Source organism: Hypomesus nipponensis, chromosome 16 (assembly GCF_054491055.1).
Source record: "Hypomesus nipponensis isolate SF chromosome 16, ASM5449105v1, whole genome shotgun sequence".
In the NCBI taxonomy this organism is placed as follows: domain Eukaryota; kingdom Metazoa; phylum Chordata; class Actinopteri; order Osmeriformes; family Osmeridae; genus Hypomesus; species Hypomesus nipponensis.
The window spans coordinates 116,968-135,000 of NC_140376.1; the positions used below are offsets into that span (position 1 = coordinate 116,968).

The following is an 18,033-nucleotide window of genomic DNA, read 5'->3' on the forward strand; positions in this document are numbered from 1 at the left end:
CCATACACACACACATACCATACACACACATCATATATACACACCCACACCCACAGGGACATCGTTAAGTAAGTAGCCCAGTTTCAGGGCTCTTTGGACAGCTACAACAGGAGTGTGAATGCCACCTCTGTGTTGGAGGCGGCGCTGCGCTGGGCCGACCCAGGAGATGACCCTTCTGAGGAGGTCTGGGTCCTGGGGACAGAAGCACGCAGGTCACAGGACGCTTGCTGACATACTTCTACACATAATACAGATAAATAAATCCATCTAAATAATCCTAGACTTCCGGACTCTGAAAGTTGGGAAGATGTTTAACGTGCTAGCTAACTTAAGAGGAGAGGTGACGTACTGAAGCGGTTTCTTCTTCCGGTCGTCCTTGCTAAGGGGCAGGGCGGGGCTATCCCCCCCATCGCTCCTCCTCCCCCCTCCACTTCTCCTTCTCCTTCATGCTGCCGGGCCGCTGGTAGCGCTGTAAGCTGACAGCCTCGCCATGCCCGTTCCTGCTGGGCTGCTGTAGGGGCAAGGAGGTGGGCCGCGCCGGGCCAGGGGAGGACAAGGACCTAGCCTCTCTCTGGTCCTCCCTCCTCCCCTGGTCCTCCCTCTTCCCCTTCCAGGCTACGAAAGTGTATTGGTCCAGCTCCTTGCTGTCCGCTCGCTCCTTCGACTTGACCTCGGCCCCACTGGGTGCCTGGGGACCTTTGACCTTGGGTGGGGGGCTGGGGTCCTCCGTGGTTGGGGGGCTGGGGTCCTCCGTGGTTGGGGGGCTGGGGCCCTCCCTGGTTGGGGGGCTGGGGCCCTCCCTGGTTGGGGGGCTGGGGCCCTCCGTGGTTGGGGGGCTGGGGTCCTCCGTGGTTGGGGGGCTGGGGCCCTCCCTGGTTGGGGGGCTGGGGTCCTTTGTGGTTGGGGGGCCGGGGTCCTCCCTGGTTGGGGGGCTGTGGTCCTCCGTGGTTGGGGGGCTGGGGTCCTCCGTGGTTGGGGGGCTGGGGCCCTCCCTGGTTGGGGGGCTGGGGTCCTTTGTGGTTGGGGGGCCGGGGTCCTCCCTGGTTGGGGGGCTGTGGTCCTCCGTGGTTGGGGGGCTGTGGTCCTCCGTGGTTGGGGGGTTGGGGTCCTCTGTGGTTGGGGGGCCGGGACCCTCCCTGGTTGGGGGGCTGGGGTCCTCCCTGGTTGGGGGGCTGGGGTCCTCCCTACTGGCAGCTCTCTGGCTCTCTCTCTGGCTGTGCTCCAGGCCTCGCTGCCTCCTCAGCTCCCTCTTCTCCTGGCTGCGGGAGGCGGGGGCTCTGTGGAGCTGGGGGGGCCGGGGTTTGCTCTGCCCCGGCTGGCCGTCTGCGGGGGTGTCTAGGGGGGAAGCCTGACCTGTATGGGTCTGCTGTGGAGCTCCGGGGGAGACGGCAGCCAGGGTGGTCGTCTTCGGCCGGGGTCCCTCAGACTGGGTATTCTCTGGGCCTGGCTCCTCCTCCAGCTGGGCTGTAGCCTCAGACTGAGAACCATTGGCCTCAATATCAGGGTTAGTCCTGCGCTCCTCTTCCTCTCCCAGCCCTCCCTCCTCCTCCTCCTCTTCCTCTCTGGGCAGGGGGCTGGCCACAGACATGTCATCCTCGTCTTGGCTCTCTTTCACAAGCTTCTTGTTTTCTCCACTAACAAGGTTCTCATTGGCTGCCTCTGTCTCTAACTTCTTTGTCAGGGCTACTTGGGCCGCCTGCCTCCGTATGGCAGCCTCCTCTTCTTCCCTCGCCCTGGCGTCCTCCGCCTCCCGCTCTGCTTCTCTGGCTAGCCAGGCCGCCTCTTCCTTCCCCCTCCTCGCCTCTTCTTCCTCCTTCGTCCTTCTCACTTCCTCCTCCCTCTTCTCCTCTCGTATAGAGTGACATCTGTGAAAAGAGCCAGATGAACCATCAAAAAAACACAAGAGGAGCTTGTCTAAGAAATCCCATTGAATATTTATAAGCTCCTAACTGTGAAGACTTAGTTAATGACGAGGTGAAGTTAGGGTTATGAGAGTGAGTGTTAAGATTAGGTGGGTGAGTGTAACAGTGCATTCACACTGCAGCGACACGATGCGAGCGACAACATGTTTTTCATTCATTTTCTATGGAGTCAGGCGAATCGCTTGCGTGGTTGAGATTTTCTCAACTTTATGCAAATGAGGAGCGATTTTCGCTAGCGATAGCCAATCGGAGTGTTTTCTTGTTTCTTGTAACGTAGTAACCATGGTAAACATTTCTAGCTTTCTAGGCTTCAAGGTGGAGGAGAAACTAATCTTTTGTGTGGCTACTTACCCATTCCTGTACGATACATAGCTGTATTCATACAGAGATGTTAATAATAAAAAAACAATGCATGGCACAAGGTTGCCGAAGTTGTAAGTGCTTGTTCTTTCTAATTCAGTTTAGTCACATTACGTAACTTCGTTCTGTAGTAACTAGCTAGCTAGCTAGCTAGCCCGGCTGGAACTCCCTATTGTATCGACAGATTACGAGCAGAGACTTTGAGTGATATAATAGTGACATGAGTTTTTTACACATGTCAACGTGTATGTCTATTAAACAGTTTTGTATTTTGTAGACAAGTCGTATTTTGATCGATGTTGCTAGTACGTAAACCCAAGTCTGCACACTTGGCCATTACAACTACAACAGTGACTTTAGAGAACGACATTCTACATGAATCAGTTTGACATGCCCCAAAGCGTGGTGAACTGTGGGAAGGCGAGTGATGGCAAGCGATTTGCGTCGCTGCAGTGTGAATGCAGGGTTAGGTGATGGTGTGGGTGTGAGGTTGGATGGGTGTAAGGTACCTTCGGCGTGCGGAGTGGCCCCGTGCCAAGGCCTGGATCCTGGTGGCGCTATCCCGCTGCAGCAGGAAGTTTGACCTCTGGTGCCACCCACGCCACACCGCCTGGATCAGACAGGCTGCCTGCCGGCGCCGCTCCTCCTTCAGGTACGCACGCCACCAACGCTGAGGAGGGGAGGGAGTTTAGGCATTGGCTCTCAGACTGCAAGGTGAGAGGGTAGAACACCACTGCTCTACCCGAAGAGGCATTGAGCTGGGGGTCCTGGTCGTCCTACCTGGATTAAAATGGCCGCCTGCCTCATGTCCAGGAAGTTCTTCCTCTCCAGATGGGCTCTGAGCCAGCGCTGCAGGATGAGGATCCTGCGCATCACTTCCTTGTGCAGCGTGTCCTGCAGCTGCTGACGCTCCAGTTCCTTCAGGTACACCTGCAGAACCAACACAGTACCCTACTGTACACCTGCAGAACCAACACAGTACCCTACTGTACACCTGCAGAACCAACACAGTACCCTACTGTACACTTGCAGAACCAACACAGTACCCTCCTTTACCACTGCAGAACCAACACAGTACCCTACTGTACACCTACAGAACCAACACAGTACCCTACTGTACACCTGCAGAACCCCAAAAAATATATGCAGGTAGCAACGCTAGTGGTAGCATTAAATAACTATTTAGCTGGTCGGCTCCATGACGCCGGGTAAGTAGGGCTTGTGAGACTGCTCACCAGAAGAACCACTTGTCTAGCAGATTAAGACATGTTCTTGGGTACCTGGCGAAAAGTTACCTAATCTTTCCTACACTTAGCTACGGTACTAATGCTGAAGGCTCGCTGATATCGCATTGCGTCGTTGCTAACGTGTGCTGACGTTGTGACTGTGTGAGAAACGCAATATGTGGCGGCCAGTGTTGATTCTGTGGCGCACCGCCACAAATTAGTCTATGTGTGGGAAACACTGGTTGCCAACACAGTACCTTACTGTAGGCCTCTCGTAATTCCAATATTTTACAGTAGCTTGCTTCTAAATGCTTATTTTGTGTATTTTGTAATATATGTATTCTTAATGTACATGTTCGCCTACCATTCATTGTAAAATGTATTTATTTGATGTATTCACTAATGATTCTAATTTGTTTGTATAAAATGTCTTGTTTTCCTATGATGTAGTAGTATGATGTAGTGATGTATGTGCTTTGTAATATGTTGGCACTTCACATTCTCCAGGAGACTGGGTTAGGGTTAGAGTGCTCGATCGTCTCATTTCAGAGGTCAGGGAAGAAGTTTTACAGTTCTCCTATATTGGCCCAAATAGGTGATCTGTTTTTTTGCCTTCCTCTGGAAAATTTGTGTAGAACATAAGCGTTTATATTCCTCCAACAGGGTGTGTTCCTCACCTTGGTCTTTCCTATCTGGTAAGTGGTGTGGTCCAGACACATCTTCTCCAGCAGGACGGAGATGTCGTCCCTGCAGGCGGAGGCAGTCCTGGGCAACAGCACCCTGAACTGCTCCATGAACTCCTACAGGAAAGAGTGCATATCAGCAGTGGTGAGGTGTTGGGTACCTGGAAGGTGTGGTTAGGTGTGTGGTGAGGTGTGGGTTACCTGGAAGGTGTGGTGAGGTGTGGGGTACTTAGAAGGTGTGGGGTGAGGTGTGGGGTACCTTGAAGGTGTGGTGAGGTGTGGGGTACTTAGAAGGTGTGGGGTGAGGTGTGGGGTACCTGGAATGTGTACTTTGCTCCGTAGCCAGACCTCCTGATGCGGACTGTCTCCAGCATACCTGTGTAGCGGAGCTGCTGCACAACCAGGGCCTCATCCAGATACATCTCCTTCTACACCCACACACAGTATAGTTACACAGCATACACAGTATAGTTACACAGTATACAGTCTAGTTACTAGGTTTAACTGGCAGACAGGCTGTACTGATCCTACCTTCTCTGCATTGGAGCGGATGCAGCGTATGAAGAAGGGCTCCGCCCTTCCCAGAGTCTCCAGCAGCTTGGTCAGGGAGGTCTGGACATCACAAACAAATGCACCCACCGTCATTAAACCTCTAAAGAATATTCTGTACTGTCCACTTTCAGCTGTCTGGTTGTTCTGGAGGTGGTGTGTTAAGGGTACAGGTGTGTTAAGGGTACAGGTGTGTTGGGGTACAGGTGCGTTAAGGTTACAGGTGTGTTAAGGGTACACATGTGTTGGGGTACAGGTGTGAGGTCCTGTACCTGGAACTGGGCGCTGATGCTGGGGGGCTTCTTCTTCTTGTGCAGGTGCATCAGGGACTTGGTGGTACGATCCTGCAGGGTAAGACCCACGATGAACTTCAGGGACTTGGAGTCCAGGAGGCTCTGCAGAGGAGACCACATGACTTGTGTTCACATACAGTTACATATCTACATGTGTTCTTAATAATGTGTATCAGGAATGCTTAGTATTTGTGTAATCTGACTGTGAGCACTATGCTGCACATCTCCAGACAGGTTACCTTGGGGATGCTCTGCTTCTGTTTGCCGGTCTTGTTTTTCCTGTAAGACAGGAACAGGAGGAGTCAGAGAACAGCTCAGGAAAAGGACGAGTCACAGAGCAGCTCAGGAAGAGGAGGAGTCAGAGAGCAGTGCAGGAAGAGGAGTCAGAGAGCAGTGCAGGAAGAGGAGGAGTCAGAGAGCACCTCAGGAAGAGGAGGAGTCAAAGAGCAGCTCAGGAAGAGGAGGAGTCAGAGAGCAGTGCAGGAAGAGGAGTCAGAGAGCAGTGCAGGAAGAGGAGGAGTCAGAGAGCAGCTCAGGAAGAGGAGGAGTCAGAGAGCAGCTGAGGAAGAGGAGGAGTCAGACAGCAGGGAGGTGGTGAGGGGGGAGGTGGTGAGGGGGTAGACTAGCAGATTGTTGAAAGATGTTGGGGGGGGGATAGAAGACAGAGAACAGAGGGGAAATCAGCCAGCCAATCAGCCAGCCCGGCTAAGACTAAGGGACCAATAGGAGACCAAATATATATATGTATATATTTTTTTTGTATTTTATATATATATATATATATAGTATTTCAATGCAATTCATGTCAACTTTATCTCGCCATGTATACAGATACTAGGAATTTGATTTGGTATTCTGCAGGCTTTAGCATCACAAATAGAACAAGACAAAACAGAAAAACAATAAAAGGACAGACGGTACCAGTATGTGCAAAATAATAAATAAGAATGGAGGTAGTGAAACAATAGTAATGATAAATAACGTTAAATAAAGTGCCATAAAGTTTATGTGTAGGAGCTATTTAGGAGGGCTAGGGTCAAGACCAGGGAATGTGAGGGGAGACCAGGGAGTATGAGGGGAGACCAGGGGATGTGAGGGGAGACCAGGGGATGTGAGGGGAGACCAGGGGATGTGAGGGGAGACCAGGGGATGTGAGGGGAGACCAGGGGTATGAGGGGAGACCAGGGGTGTGAGGGGAGACCAGGGAGTGTGAGGGGAGACCAGGGGATGTGAGGGGAGACCAGGGGATGTGAGGGGAGACCAGGGGTATGAGGGGAGACCAGGGGATGTGAGGGGAGACCAGGGGATGTGAGGGGAGACCAGGGGATGTGAGGGGAGACCAGGGGTATGAGGGGAGACCAGGGGTGTGAGGGGAGACCAGGGGATGTGAGGGGAGACCAGGGGTGTGAGGGGAGACCAGGGGATGTGAGGGGAGACCAGGGGGTGTGAGGGGAGACCAGGGGTGTGAGGGGAGACCAGGGGGTGTGAGGGGAGACCAGGGGTGTGAGGGGAGACCAGGGGTGTGAGGGGAGACCAGGGGTATGAGGGGAGACCAGGGGTGTGAGGGGAGACCAGGGAGTGTGAGGGGAGACCAGGGGGTGTGAGGGGAGACCAGGGGTGTGAGGGGAGACCAGGGGTATGAGGGGAGACCAGGGGTGTGAGGGGAGACCAGGGGGTGTGAGGGGAGACCAGGGGTGTGAGGGGAGACCAGGGAGTGTGAGGGGAGACCAGGGGGTGTGAGGGGAGACCAGGGGTGTGAGGGGAGACCAGGGGTATGAGGGGAGACCAGGGGTGTGAGGGGAGACCAGGGGGTATGAGGGGAGACCAGGGGTGTGAGGGGAGACCAGGGAGTGTGAGGGGAGACCAGGGAGTGTGAGGGGAGACCAGGGGGTGTGAGGGGAGACCAGGGGATGTGAGGGGAGACCAGGGGGTGTGAGGGGAGACCAGGGGTGTGAGGGGAGACCAGGGGTGTGAGGGGAGACCAGGGGTGTGAGGGGAGACCAGGGGATGTGAGGGGAGACCAGGGGTGTGAGGGGAGACCAGGGGATGTGAGGGGAGACCAGGGGGTGTGAGGGGAGACCAGGGGTGTGAGGGGAGACCAGGGGTGTGAGGGGAGACCAGGGGATGTGAGGGGAGACCAGGGGTGTGAGGGGAGACCAGGGGATGTGAGGGGAGACCAGGGGTGTGAGGGGAGACCAGGGGTGTGAGGGGTGACCAGGGGATGTGAGGGGAGACCAGGGAGTGTGAGGGGAGACCAGGGGGTGTGAGGGGAGACCAGGGAGTGTGAGGGGAGACCAGGGGTGTGAGGGGAGACCAGGGGTGTGAGGGGAGACCAGGGGTGTGAGGGGAGACCAGGGAGTGTGAGGGGAGACCAGGGGTATGAGGGGAGACCAGGGAGTGTGAGGGGAGACCAGGGGTGTGAGGGGAGACCAGGGAGTGTGAGGGGAGACCAGGGGATGTGAGGGGTGACCAGGGGATGTGAGGGGAGACCAGGGGGTGTGAGGGGAGACCAGGGAGTGTGAGGGGAGACCAGGGAGTGTGAGGGGAGACCAGGGGGTGTGAGGGGAGACCAGGGGGTGTGTGAGGCTGTGATCTATAGGGCGGGCATCAGCAGACTCACTGGAGCAGCTGTATAGGGAAGTGCAGACGACCCCAGGACTGGAGCAGCTTGCAAGGGTCCTCACCGGCCAACTGCAAATCCTTAATGGAGCTGATGATTTGGGCATGCATGTCCCTGAGTCACCCACACCAGGCCAGACAGGGAAAAGGGGGGGGGGCAGGGGAGGAGAAGGGGGGATGGGAGGCGGGGATGAAAAGGGTGGAGGGGAGGGTCATAGGAAGGGGGACAGGGTGGAGAGGGGAGTGGGAGGGCAAGGAGGGGTGAGAACATCACTGTTAGGACCCCAATGAAGAGAGCAGCTTTCCAGCAGCGTTACCCAGGACCAGAGTTGAGCCAACAGGTCACCATGGTGACGTTTCATACCAGGACCAGGAGGTCCATCCCAACGGCCAGGACACGTTCTAGAACGTTCCTGAACCAGGGTCGCGCGGAGGCCTGATTACTCAACTCTGCAAATCTATGCCTGCCAGATACTAATGAGAACAAACTATTTATGCTCGGTCCATTTTGATGTTTACATTCACTGAGATCATTCAGTTACAGAGGACCACCCAACCATGCTCGGCTCACACAGAGGGAGGAAAGAGGTGGAGAGAGGGGGATAAACACACACACACACACACACACACAGAGACCAACACAAAGAGAGTCCTTAGGAGACAGTGTTGATCGCTCCACTCCCTAACCCAGTGTGCAGGGCTGAATCACAGTGTGGAGGGTGACTGTCCACACCATGCAGCGGTGACAATGCTGTCACCAGAGGGAGCTGTGTGGAGTGGTGTCATATTAGTGGCTGATTGTGGCAGGGTTAGGGTGGCTGTGATGGGTCTGCTGCCCTGAGAGAGGGCACATGCAGGTGAGGCCTGTGCTACTACTCACCCCAGCGCTCACTAACACAGAGCAGGGCAGGAAGGGAGAGGGGGGCACAGGGCATAGCTAGGTAAAGGTAACAGTGTGAGTCTCCATCCAGTGTTTACAGATCTGAAGCAGACGGATGGATAAACATGGTTTCAGCTCCCCTGAGCCCGTTGGAAGCCTGTAATCTTAGTTGTAAATGAACCGTGCTCATATCTGTCCACTACCTGTCAGATCTGCAAACACTCAGGCACAACACATAAACCTGGACATCCTGGAGGTGACTATAGGAGGGAGAGAGGGAGGGAAAGCAGGAACAATAGTGTTCCGTCAAAACTAAAGAGTTGTTCTGTCTCAAACCCCTTCTCTTGTTTCCTGTCTGTATGTGGTGGTAGTGAGGGTTCCTGAATAAAGAGCATCCTCAGAGAGAGTGAATCCAGCAGTGCCCCCTGCATCCTTCCCTGCCCTCCTGCCCTTCTGCAGGCCACTTACTTCTTCCTCTCATAGCTAGCAAAGATGTCTTCAAAGGCCTCTAGAGGGCTCTCGTCAGAGGGGTCAAAGTAAAAATCGAGCAGAGAGGCTCGCCTGTGGAGGGGAGAGCAACAAGCACGGTCACACGGGAATGTGTCTGGGAGAGAAAGGGAGGAGGAAAGAAAGAAAGTGAAACTGTAAAAGAATGAGGGACAGAGAGAGAGTAGCAGAGAGAGGGGGAGAGAGGGAGGGCGGGCGGGTGGAGGGAAAGAGAGAGAGAGAGAGAGAGAGAGAGAGAGAGAGAGAGAGAGAGAGAGAGAGAGAGAGAGAGAGGGGAGAGAGAGGGGGGAGAGAGAGGGGGGAGAGAGAGACGGAGGGAAAGAGAGAGGGAGGCAGGGAGAGAGAGAGAGGGGGCCTCCCCCTCTTGATCCTAGTCTCTATCGTGGAGCGACGGGGATCCATGTGTTCTTTCTAACTAGATCTAGGAAAGTTTTTTACACCCACGATAAAGACTGGATTGTATACTTTCAGAAGAGGACAAACAGCTGTGTGCTCATGGTTTCCTCTCTTTACTTTGAGGTTTCAAGGTGTTGAGTTGGAGTGTGTGTGTGTGTGTTGTGTCTTACTTGTAAATCCGCTCCCCAGGAGGGTTGGATCTCTGCAGCTCCCCAAGAGGCGTCCTGGAAGTGGGGCGCACAACACCTGCACCCAAGCGGGCACACACACAGGCTAAAAACAGTGATGTGACAGTGCAGTCCTGTCATGCCTGGATCAGGTCTCCTGGCCTGATCTGTATGATCCACTCAAACAGCCTCCTGGTCAGCTGGTCACACAAGGCTCCCAACAACTAGGGCTGTAGTGTGCTGGGAAGTGGTGTGTGTGGTTCTGGTGAGTGTGGTTCTGGTGTGTGAGGTTCTGGTAGGCTGTGTCTGACCTGCAGTCCTGGCGGCCCGGCGACTCCCGGCCTGGTTGAAGCCGGCCAGCCCGCGGACGGCCGCCCGCAGCACGGCCCAGCGGAACATGGCCACCGGGTCCATGCCGATCAGCTGCCGTATGAACGCCCGGTCACTGCTCCTCAGGAGCGCCACGATGTCCGGGCGCATGTGGTCCGTGTTCTTCTCACGGAAGTCCTATTGGGAAACAGGAGCCTCGCTTAGCAGATTCAGGTGGAGGAGTTGGATAACATACAGGTTTACTGCAACAGCAGCTGTGGTCATGTTAGAAGACCAGTGTGTGGTCATGTTAGGAGAGCAGCTGTGGTCATGTTAGCAGAGCAGTGTGCGGTCATGTTAGCAGAACAATGTGTGGTCATGTTAGAGGCTCCTACCGTGATCTGGTACTTGACTCTCCCGGCAAAGTGCTGGATAACAAAGGCTGGCTCCATGACCGGCGTGGGAACAAAGTACCTGTTGCCCTGGTGCTGCTGCTTGAACTTGGCCAACAGGGTCTTATCAGTGGCATGGGGGAAACTGGAGGGAGGGAGGAGGGAGACAGGGAGGCGGGAGGCAGGGAGGAGGAGAGAGGAGAAAAGCAGAAGGTATGAGATGGAAGGCAAGTCACTCCTGCTGATACCAGGACTTAGCCATCCAGGCAACCAAAATGTGAGGACTGTTCCTGTGAGGGGGGGTTGTGGAGGACTGTTCCTGTGAGGGGGGGTTGTGGAGGACTGTTCCTGTGAAGGGGGGTTGTGGAGGACTGTTCCTGTGAGGGAGGGTTGTGGAGGAATGTTCCTGTGAGGGGGGGTTGTGGAGGACTGTTCCTGTGAAGGGGGGTTGTGGAGGACTGTTCCTGTTAGGGGGGGTTGTGGAGGACTGTTCCTGTGAGGGGGGGTTGTGAAGGACTGTTCCTGTGAGGGGGGGTTGTGGAGGACTGTTCCTGTTAGGGGGGGTTGTGAAGGTGGCGAGGGGTCCTACTTGCTCTCCTCATCCAGCAGGTACAGCAGGCCCGTGGGCTTCCTGCTGATCAAGTGGATGCATCCCACGTTGTCTGTGTAGTCAATGTTGTGCCAGGTGATGCCCTCGCCCTGGTACTCCTCCTGGTTGGGGGGACAGGGTTGGGGGAGACTTAGAGCTGGATAATATGGCAACGGAAGAGCTAGAGCCAGACAGCCAGACAGAGAGCGAGACAAAGAGCGAGACAAAGAGCGAGACAAAGAGAGAGACAGACAGACAGAGAGACACAGAGAGAGAGACACAGACAGCGAGACAGACAGCGAGACAGACAGCGAGACAGAGAGAGACAGAGAGCGAGACAGCCAGCGAGACAGAGAGCGAGACAAAGAGAGAGACACAGACAGCGAGACACAGAGAGAGACACAGACAGCGAGCCAGACAGCGAGCCAGACAGCGAGACAGAGAGAGACAGAGAGCGAGACAGACAGCGAGACAAAGAGTGAGACAGAGAGTGAGACAGAGAGCGAGACAGAGAGCAACAGAGAGACACAAAGAGAGAGACAGAGGGCGAGAGAGAGACACTAGGAATGCAGCTATTAACTGATGTTACTATTAACGCCTGCACAAAATCATGACATTTTGTTCTGTTGCTAGCTTGAGCTGATAGTATGTGATTTATCATTGCTTATACCATGGTCTGGGCGAATACTCAAATATGATTGGCTGCAAGGGTGTCCGTTATCAGGTGATAATGTACACCTACTAAGTAGTTCCAGCAAAACTGTCTGTTCACCGTTCTAAATGATTGCGCTGGCTACATAGTATGAGCGTGTCTGAAATAAGTAATCATAACAACAGGGACGCAGACAGACAGGCAGCAAGACAGACATGCAGACAGACAGACAGGCAGCTCACCTGCTCCAGTTTAAATATGTGCTGGTTAAAGTAGTACTGAAGCTGCTCATTAGCATAGTTGATGCAGAACTGTTCAAAGCTGTTGGTGGCGAAGTCCTCAAAGCCAAATATATCCAACACACCGATGGACAGACACTGGAACAAACAGAAGCATAAATCATGTTCAGGGGTCAGCATCATGTTCAGGGGTCAGCATCATGTTCAGGGGTCAGCATCATGTTCAGGGGTCAGCATCATGTTCAGGGGTCAGCATCATGTTCAGGGGTCAGCATCATGTTCAGGGGTCAGCATCATGTTCAGGGGTCAGCATCATGTTCAGGGGTCAGCATCATGTTCAGGGGTCAGCATGCGTGTGTGCTCACATGTATGTGTGTGTCAATGTTCATGAGTGTGTGTGAGTGGGTGTGTGTGTGTGTGTGTGTGAGTGAGTGTGTGCAGGGTCTCACAGGGACAGACTCCTCCATATCCTTCTTGTTGAGTAGAGCGTGATTGATGCGCAGGACGATCCAGTCAAACAGAGCGCTGTACAGAGACTTGGCCATGCTGTCTCTGGCTGTGATGGCCTGACAGACAGGAGGAGAGACAGTTTAGGTTAGGGTTAGAGACAGAGAAGGGTTAGGGTTAGAGACAGAGAAGGGTTAGGGTTAGAGACAGAGAAGGGTTAGGGTTAGAGACAGAGAAGGGTTAGGGTTAGAGACAGAGAAGGGTTAGGGTTAGAGACAGAGAAGGGTTAGGGTTAGAGACAGAGAAGGGTTAGGGTTAGAGACAGAGAAGGGTTAGGGTTAGAGACAGAGAAGGGTTAGGGTTAGAGACAGAGAAGGGTTAGGGTTAGAGACAGAGAAGGGTTAGGGTTAGAGACAGAGAAGGGTTAGGGTTAGAGACAGAGACGGGTTAGAGACAGAGAAGGGTTAGGGTTAGAGACCCAAACCCTAACAGACAGAAGGCCTGTATGGTGGCAGGGATGGGTGAGGGGTGTATGGTGAGGGGGGTATGGTGAGGAGTGTATGGTGAGAGGTGTAAGGTGAGGAGTGTATGGTGAGGGGTGTATGGTGAGGGGTGTATGGTGAGGGGTGTATGGTGAGGGGTGTATGGTGAGGGGGGTATGGTGAGGGGGGTATGGTGAGGGGTGTATGGTGAGGGGTGTATGGTGAGGGGGGTATGGTGAGGGGTGTATGGTGAGGGGTGTATGGTGAGGGGTGTATGGTGAGGGGTGTATGGTGAGGGGTGTATGGTGAGGGGGGTATGGTGAGGAGTGTATGGTGAGGGGTGTATGGTGAGGGGGGTATACCTCGCTGTGGCTGTAGGGCAGAATCAGCTTGTCATTAACTGTAACCGTCTTCCTCTTAGTCAACGCCTCCACCAACAGCTCCTCTTTCACCTGGTGGACATACAGACCGGTTGGTCTCACAACTCTTAATAGCTGTAAGGGTTAGCACTGTGACAGTGCTGCCCTTACACAGAACTCAGCATCCACTAGAAGCTAGGTGAACCCTCCCTGTGAGCAGGCCTGACCCACCTGGAGAAGGTCTGACAGGGTGGCCAGCACTTCTGGAGGGCCCACATCCAGCCCCTCCTCCCTCCCGGTCGCCTTCTTCCTGTATGTCACGTTCCCCAGGTACAAGATGGCCGACAGCACGGAGAAGATCCTGCGGGGGGGAAACAGTGAAAACACACATGAACTTACACATACCCCAGGAAACCAGGGTCCCGGTCTTTGTAGAGTGAGTTTGTCGAAGCAGGAAAGCCCTCACAGACACTCACTGTTTCTTGGTGGCGGCCAGGAAGCCAACCATCTCCATGGCCTGCTGAAGACGCTCGAAGTCATGACGCAAGTCCTCTTCATCTTCAATCCTGAAGTTCTCCTGGAGGGGGGAGAGGGGGAACTGAGAATTTGATGGGGACTAGGGAGGGTGTGTCTGGGGGGCAGGGTTGGGAGGGTGTGTCTGGGGGGCAGGGTTGGGAGGGTGTGTCTGGGGGGCAGGGTAGGGAGGGTGTGTCTGGGGGGCAGGATAGGGAGGGTGTGTCTGGGGGGCAGGATAGGGAGGGTGTGTCTGGGGGGCAGGATAGGGAGGGTGTGTCTGGGGGGCAGGGTTGGGAGGGTGTGTCTGGGGGGCAGGGTTGGGAGGGTGTGTCTGGGGGGGTTTCAGTGTACCTGTCGGAGGTACAGGTACTCCTCAGGCTGCAGCAGTTTGAACTCTCTGCGCTCCTCCTCTGAAGCTCCCAGCAGGAGGTAGTAGAACACATGGTAGTTCCTATAGACACACAATAAACACATGGTAGTTCCTATAGACACACAATAAACACATGGTAGTTCCTACAGACACACAATAAACACATGGTAGTTCCTACAGACACACAATAAACACATGGTAGTTCCTACAGACACACAATAAACACATGGTAGTTCCTACAGACACAGATACACTGACAGACATGTTAGGCACTTAACATGATACATACATGGTAGGTATTATTATATGTAGGTATTACAGGGTAACTAGAGCAGACCACCACTCCTGATAGCTGTGCAGATGTATGTAGATGTGAGTGAGCATTGGTATTCAGGGTTTGGGCTGTGTGTAGTCTTGGGTGGAGAAGAGGAATGCTGCGTCATCTCCATCTGATTATCTGCCCAGATAGTACATTCAAAACCCTAACCGTAACCATAACCCTGACCCTCACCCTGGGGAGCACCTCTGTGTGAAGGCAGGGTTAAGGGTCACAACCCCTCCCTTCTCCTTACCTCTCGTTCTTCTCTCTGGAGACGAGGCGAGACTTCTCCAGGAGATACTTCTCCACCACAGCACTGGGGGGGGGGGGGGGGGGGGGGGGGGAGAGAAACAGGATGAAAAAGAGAGAAAGGTTGAGAGAGAGGGTTGGAGAGAGGGTTGGAGAGAGGGTTGGAGAGAGGGTGAGAGAGAGGGTGAGAGAGAGGGTTGGAGAGAGGGTGAGAGAGAGGGTTGGAGAGAGGGTGAGAGAGAGGGTGACAGAGGGTTGGAGAGAGGTTGAGAGAGAGGGTTGGAGAGAGGGTGAGAGAGAGGGTTGGAGAGAGGGTGAGAGAGAGGGTTGGAGAGAGGGTGAGAGAGAGGGTTGGAGAGAGGGTGAGAGAGAGGGTTGGAGAGAGGGTGACAGAGAAACAGAAATGAATAGAGAGGATGAGAGAAGAGAGGGTGTTGGGGAAGGAGAAAGGGAAAGAGACAATAATCAATTGATACTGAAGGTCATCTGATTCTTTCACTGAGCTGTGTAGTCCATGTGTGTTGTGTGGGGTCATGTGGGAGTGGTCTGCAGTGTGGGAGTGGTCTGCAGTGTGGGAGTGGTCTGCAGTGTGGGAGTGGTCTGCAGTATGGGAGTGGTCTGCAGTGTGGGAGTGGTCTGCAGTGTGGGAGTGGTCTGCAGTATGGGAGTGGTCTGCAGTGTGGGAGTGGTCTGCAGTGTGGGAGTGGTCTGCAGTGTGGGAGTGGTCTGCAGTGTGGGAGTGGTCTGCAGTGAGGGAGTGGTCTGCAGTGTGGGAGTGGTCTGCAGTGTGGGAGTGGTCTGCAGTGAGGAAGTGGTCTGCAGTGTGGGAGTGGTCTGCAGTGAGGAAGTGGTCTGCAGTGTGGGAGTGGTCTGCAGTGTGGGAGTGGTCTGCAGTGAGGAAGTGGTCTGCAGTGTGGGAGTGGTCTGCAGTGTGGGAGTGGTCTGCAGTGAGGAAGTGGTCTGCAGTGAGGAAGTGGTCTGCAGTGTGGGAGTGGTCTGCAGTGAGGAAGTGGTCTGCAGTGTGGAAGTGGTCTGCAGTGTGGGAGGAGGGGAAGCGGAAGAGGGCTGAAGAACAAAGCCGACCACAGAAGCAGCTCCCAGAGAGCAGAGCAACATGACCTCCAACATGCTCAGCTGCTGAGGCCTGTGGAGGGTAGGGAGTCTGTCAGCCAGCAGCAGGCAGGCAGACTGCATCGTGCTTGGGCCAGAGGGCAGAGGCATGCCCCTGGTGGCTCCAACAGGAGCCTGTCTTCTGGAGGCAGGGCCTGCCAGGGATTTGGACTGATGCATTAGCATTGTCAGCGGTCTACTGGATATATAACCCTAACCCTATACAACCCTAACCCTAACCATATATATATATATATATATATATATATATATATATATATATATATATATATATATATATATATATGTGTGCCGTCAGTTTAACGCGTTATTAACAGCGTTACTGCAAACCCAAATTACGGCTCAATTTTTTGATCGCGCGATTAATGTTCTTTTTGGCCTAGCAAACTTTGCAGTATTTTTTCACATGCTGTTGCAACAACTACTGACATTACAAAAACTACAACACCACACCGGATCTCGCTAGACTGGAAACAAAACAACAGGCGCTAAAGGGTTGTAGGCTAACTTTACGTTTTGAGTGGATGGCGGGCCGAAATGGATGCCAATAAGATTTTGAATGGAAAGTTTACTTGCCAAATGGTTCCATTGACAAGACCGAAGTGATCTGTGTGTTTTGTTGTTGTGAACTGAGATATCATCGCAGCACGTCCAGTCTGAAATACCACTTGATGGCCAAGCACACAGCTGATGCCCCCTCGTCAAAGCAAGGCGATTGCAATGTTGTTTTCAATTAAAAAAACATTTGCACTAAGCAATCCGATCCACTTGATAAGAGCATTCAAATTAGAAAAATTGATGGGACAAAAAGAAATCAAGGAACATTTAGAATAGATAATGTGCGATTAATTGCGAGTTAACTATGACATTAATGCGATTAATCACAATTAAATATTTTAATCGTTTGACAGCACAAATATATATATATCTGTCAACAGGTACGGAGGAGAGGGTGGGAGGCTTGTAAACACACACACACACACACACACGACAGGAGACAAAGCATTTGCAGAGCATGGATTTGAACCCTTGTCCTCAGTAAACAACAAGCCCTGTGAGAGAAGCTCTGGCTTGGTTTTCACAGAAACAAATGTAACTAGAACTAAGGTTGAAATTCTGCAGTAAATCCTCAGTCACAATAACAAGAAAGAGCAGTGTTGACTGTGTTCTTCACGTCTGGATTTGTAAGACTTCCTGTCCAAGCAGGATGCGATGAGGCAGGTCCCAGCCAGACCCTGGAGGGACAGGAGGAGGAACAGGCGCCACCAGCAGGCTCGCCACAAAAATGAAAGAGGAATTTAAACTGAAACACACACACACACACACACACACACACACACTGACCTTCTATGGTAAAGTACATGTGTCCGCACCCATACGAGTACACACACACGTTGTGGTGACTTACCCTCTCACCACCCCACTTTCCAGGTAGTTCACCTGGATGAACTTTCCAAAACGGCTGGAGTTGTTGTTGTGGGCCGTCTTTGCATTTCCAAATGCCTGCAGACAGAGAGGGAGGAAACACGTCACATGCCTGTCACGCTCAGAGGCATTACTGGGACGCTGACGGTATGTTACTACTATGTACTGCTGCCCCCTGAGTGTGCGTGTGTGTGGGAGGGGAGTCATAGTTATACTTATTATAGAGAAGCTAAACAAAAAGCTGATTAGACAGTGAGGCTTCACTTGATCACTGACACCATCTCCTTCTACAAAGATAGATCAACAGGAGATAGAGGAGAGAGAGAGCAAAGAGAGAGAGAGCAAAGAGAGAGATAACAGCCTTGTTCAAACACACATACACCAAACAGGCCAAAGGCTGCCATGGGAGAAGTGGTCTCAGTGTTAAACAGGAGCCCTGTTGTCAGTGAGCAGCAGTTGCAGGGTGAGCTTGATACAGTGGTGGATTCAGAGGGCTGATTAAGAGTCCAGGGGTCTCATTTATAAAGCTTGCGTATGCACAAAACGGGGCTGAAAATGTGCATACGCCACTTTCCACGCAAAGGTTGTGATTTATAAATAACAAACTTGACGGGAGAATGTGCGGTCCTCCACGCAAACGGAGACCCTCCCGTAGGCCTATGCACATTTTGGAAACAGTTGGAATTGGCAACGCAGATGACCATACTGTAGTCAGAATGCAAGTAAATGTGGGAAGAACAATTACTCTTAATATTTATATATTTTGTTTGCCTCACACACGTCTTTTTCATTCCATTTCATTATTATCATGAAGATTACATCCAACAGTGTTATTTGCGCTTGTACTGAGTGATAATTGTTTCATAAACACCTTGTACAATCGAACTCAAATTTTAAATCAAAATTCAGTGCTGTCTCACCATCACATTGTCCACTACGGGAGTGCAGGAGG

The 18,033-nt window shown here is 53.0% G+C and overlaps 1 protein-coding gene across 1 annotated transcript in view; it reads right to left on the minus strand.

Moving 5' to 3' along the window:
* LOC146254211 (unconventional myosin-IXb-like) overlaps nucleotides 1-18,033 on the minus strand; it is a 60,716-nt gene that overhangs the window by 10,938 nt on the left and 31,745 nt on the right. The window contains 24 exon segments of the mRNA XM_084675432.1: nucleotides 126-192; nucleotides 350-423; nucleotides 425-1,865; nucleotides 2,792-2,952; nucleotides 3,063-3,212; nucleotides 4,186-4,308; nucleotides 4,509-4,619; nucleotides 4,723-4,803; nucleotides 5,013-5,135; nucleotides 5,273-5,312; nucleotides 7,654-7,767; nucleotides 9,001-9,093; nucleotides 9,606-9,681; nucleotides 9,914-10,109; nucleotides 10,307-10,448; nucleotides 10,893-11,014; nucleotides 11,787-11,921; nucleotides 12,233-12,349; nucleotides 13,075-13,164; nucleotides 13,303-13,432; nucleotides 13,548-13,648; nucleotides 13,939-14,038; nucleotides 14,530-14,592; nucleotides 17,065-17,159. Coding sequence (XP_084531558.1) covers nucleotides 126-192; nucleotides 350-423; nucleotides 425-1,865; nucleotides 2,792-2,952; nucleotides 3,063-3,212; nucleotides 4,186-4,308; nucleotides 4,509-4,619; nucleotides 4,723-4,803; nucleotides 5,013-5,135; nucleotides 5,273-5,312; nucleotides 7,654-7,767; nucleotides 9,001-9,093; nucleotides 9,606-9,681; nucleotides 9,914-10,109; nucleotides 10,307-10,448; nucleotides 10,893-11,014; nucleotides 11,787-11,921; nucleotides 12,233-12,349; nucleotides 13,075-13,164; nucleotides 13,303-13,432; nucleotides 13,548-13,648; nucleotides 13,939-14,038; nucleotides 14,530-14,592; nucleotides 17,065-17,159 — 3,945 coding nt within the window.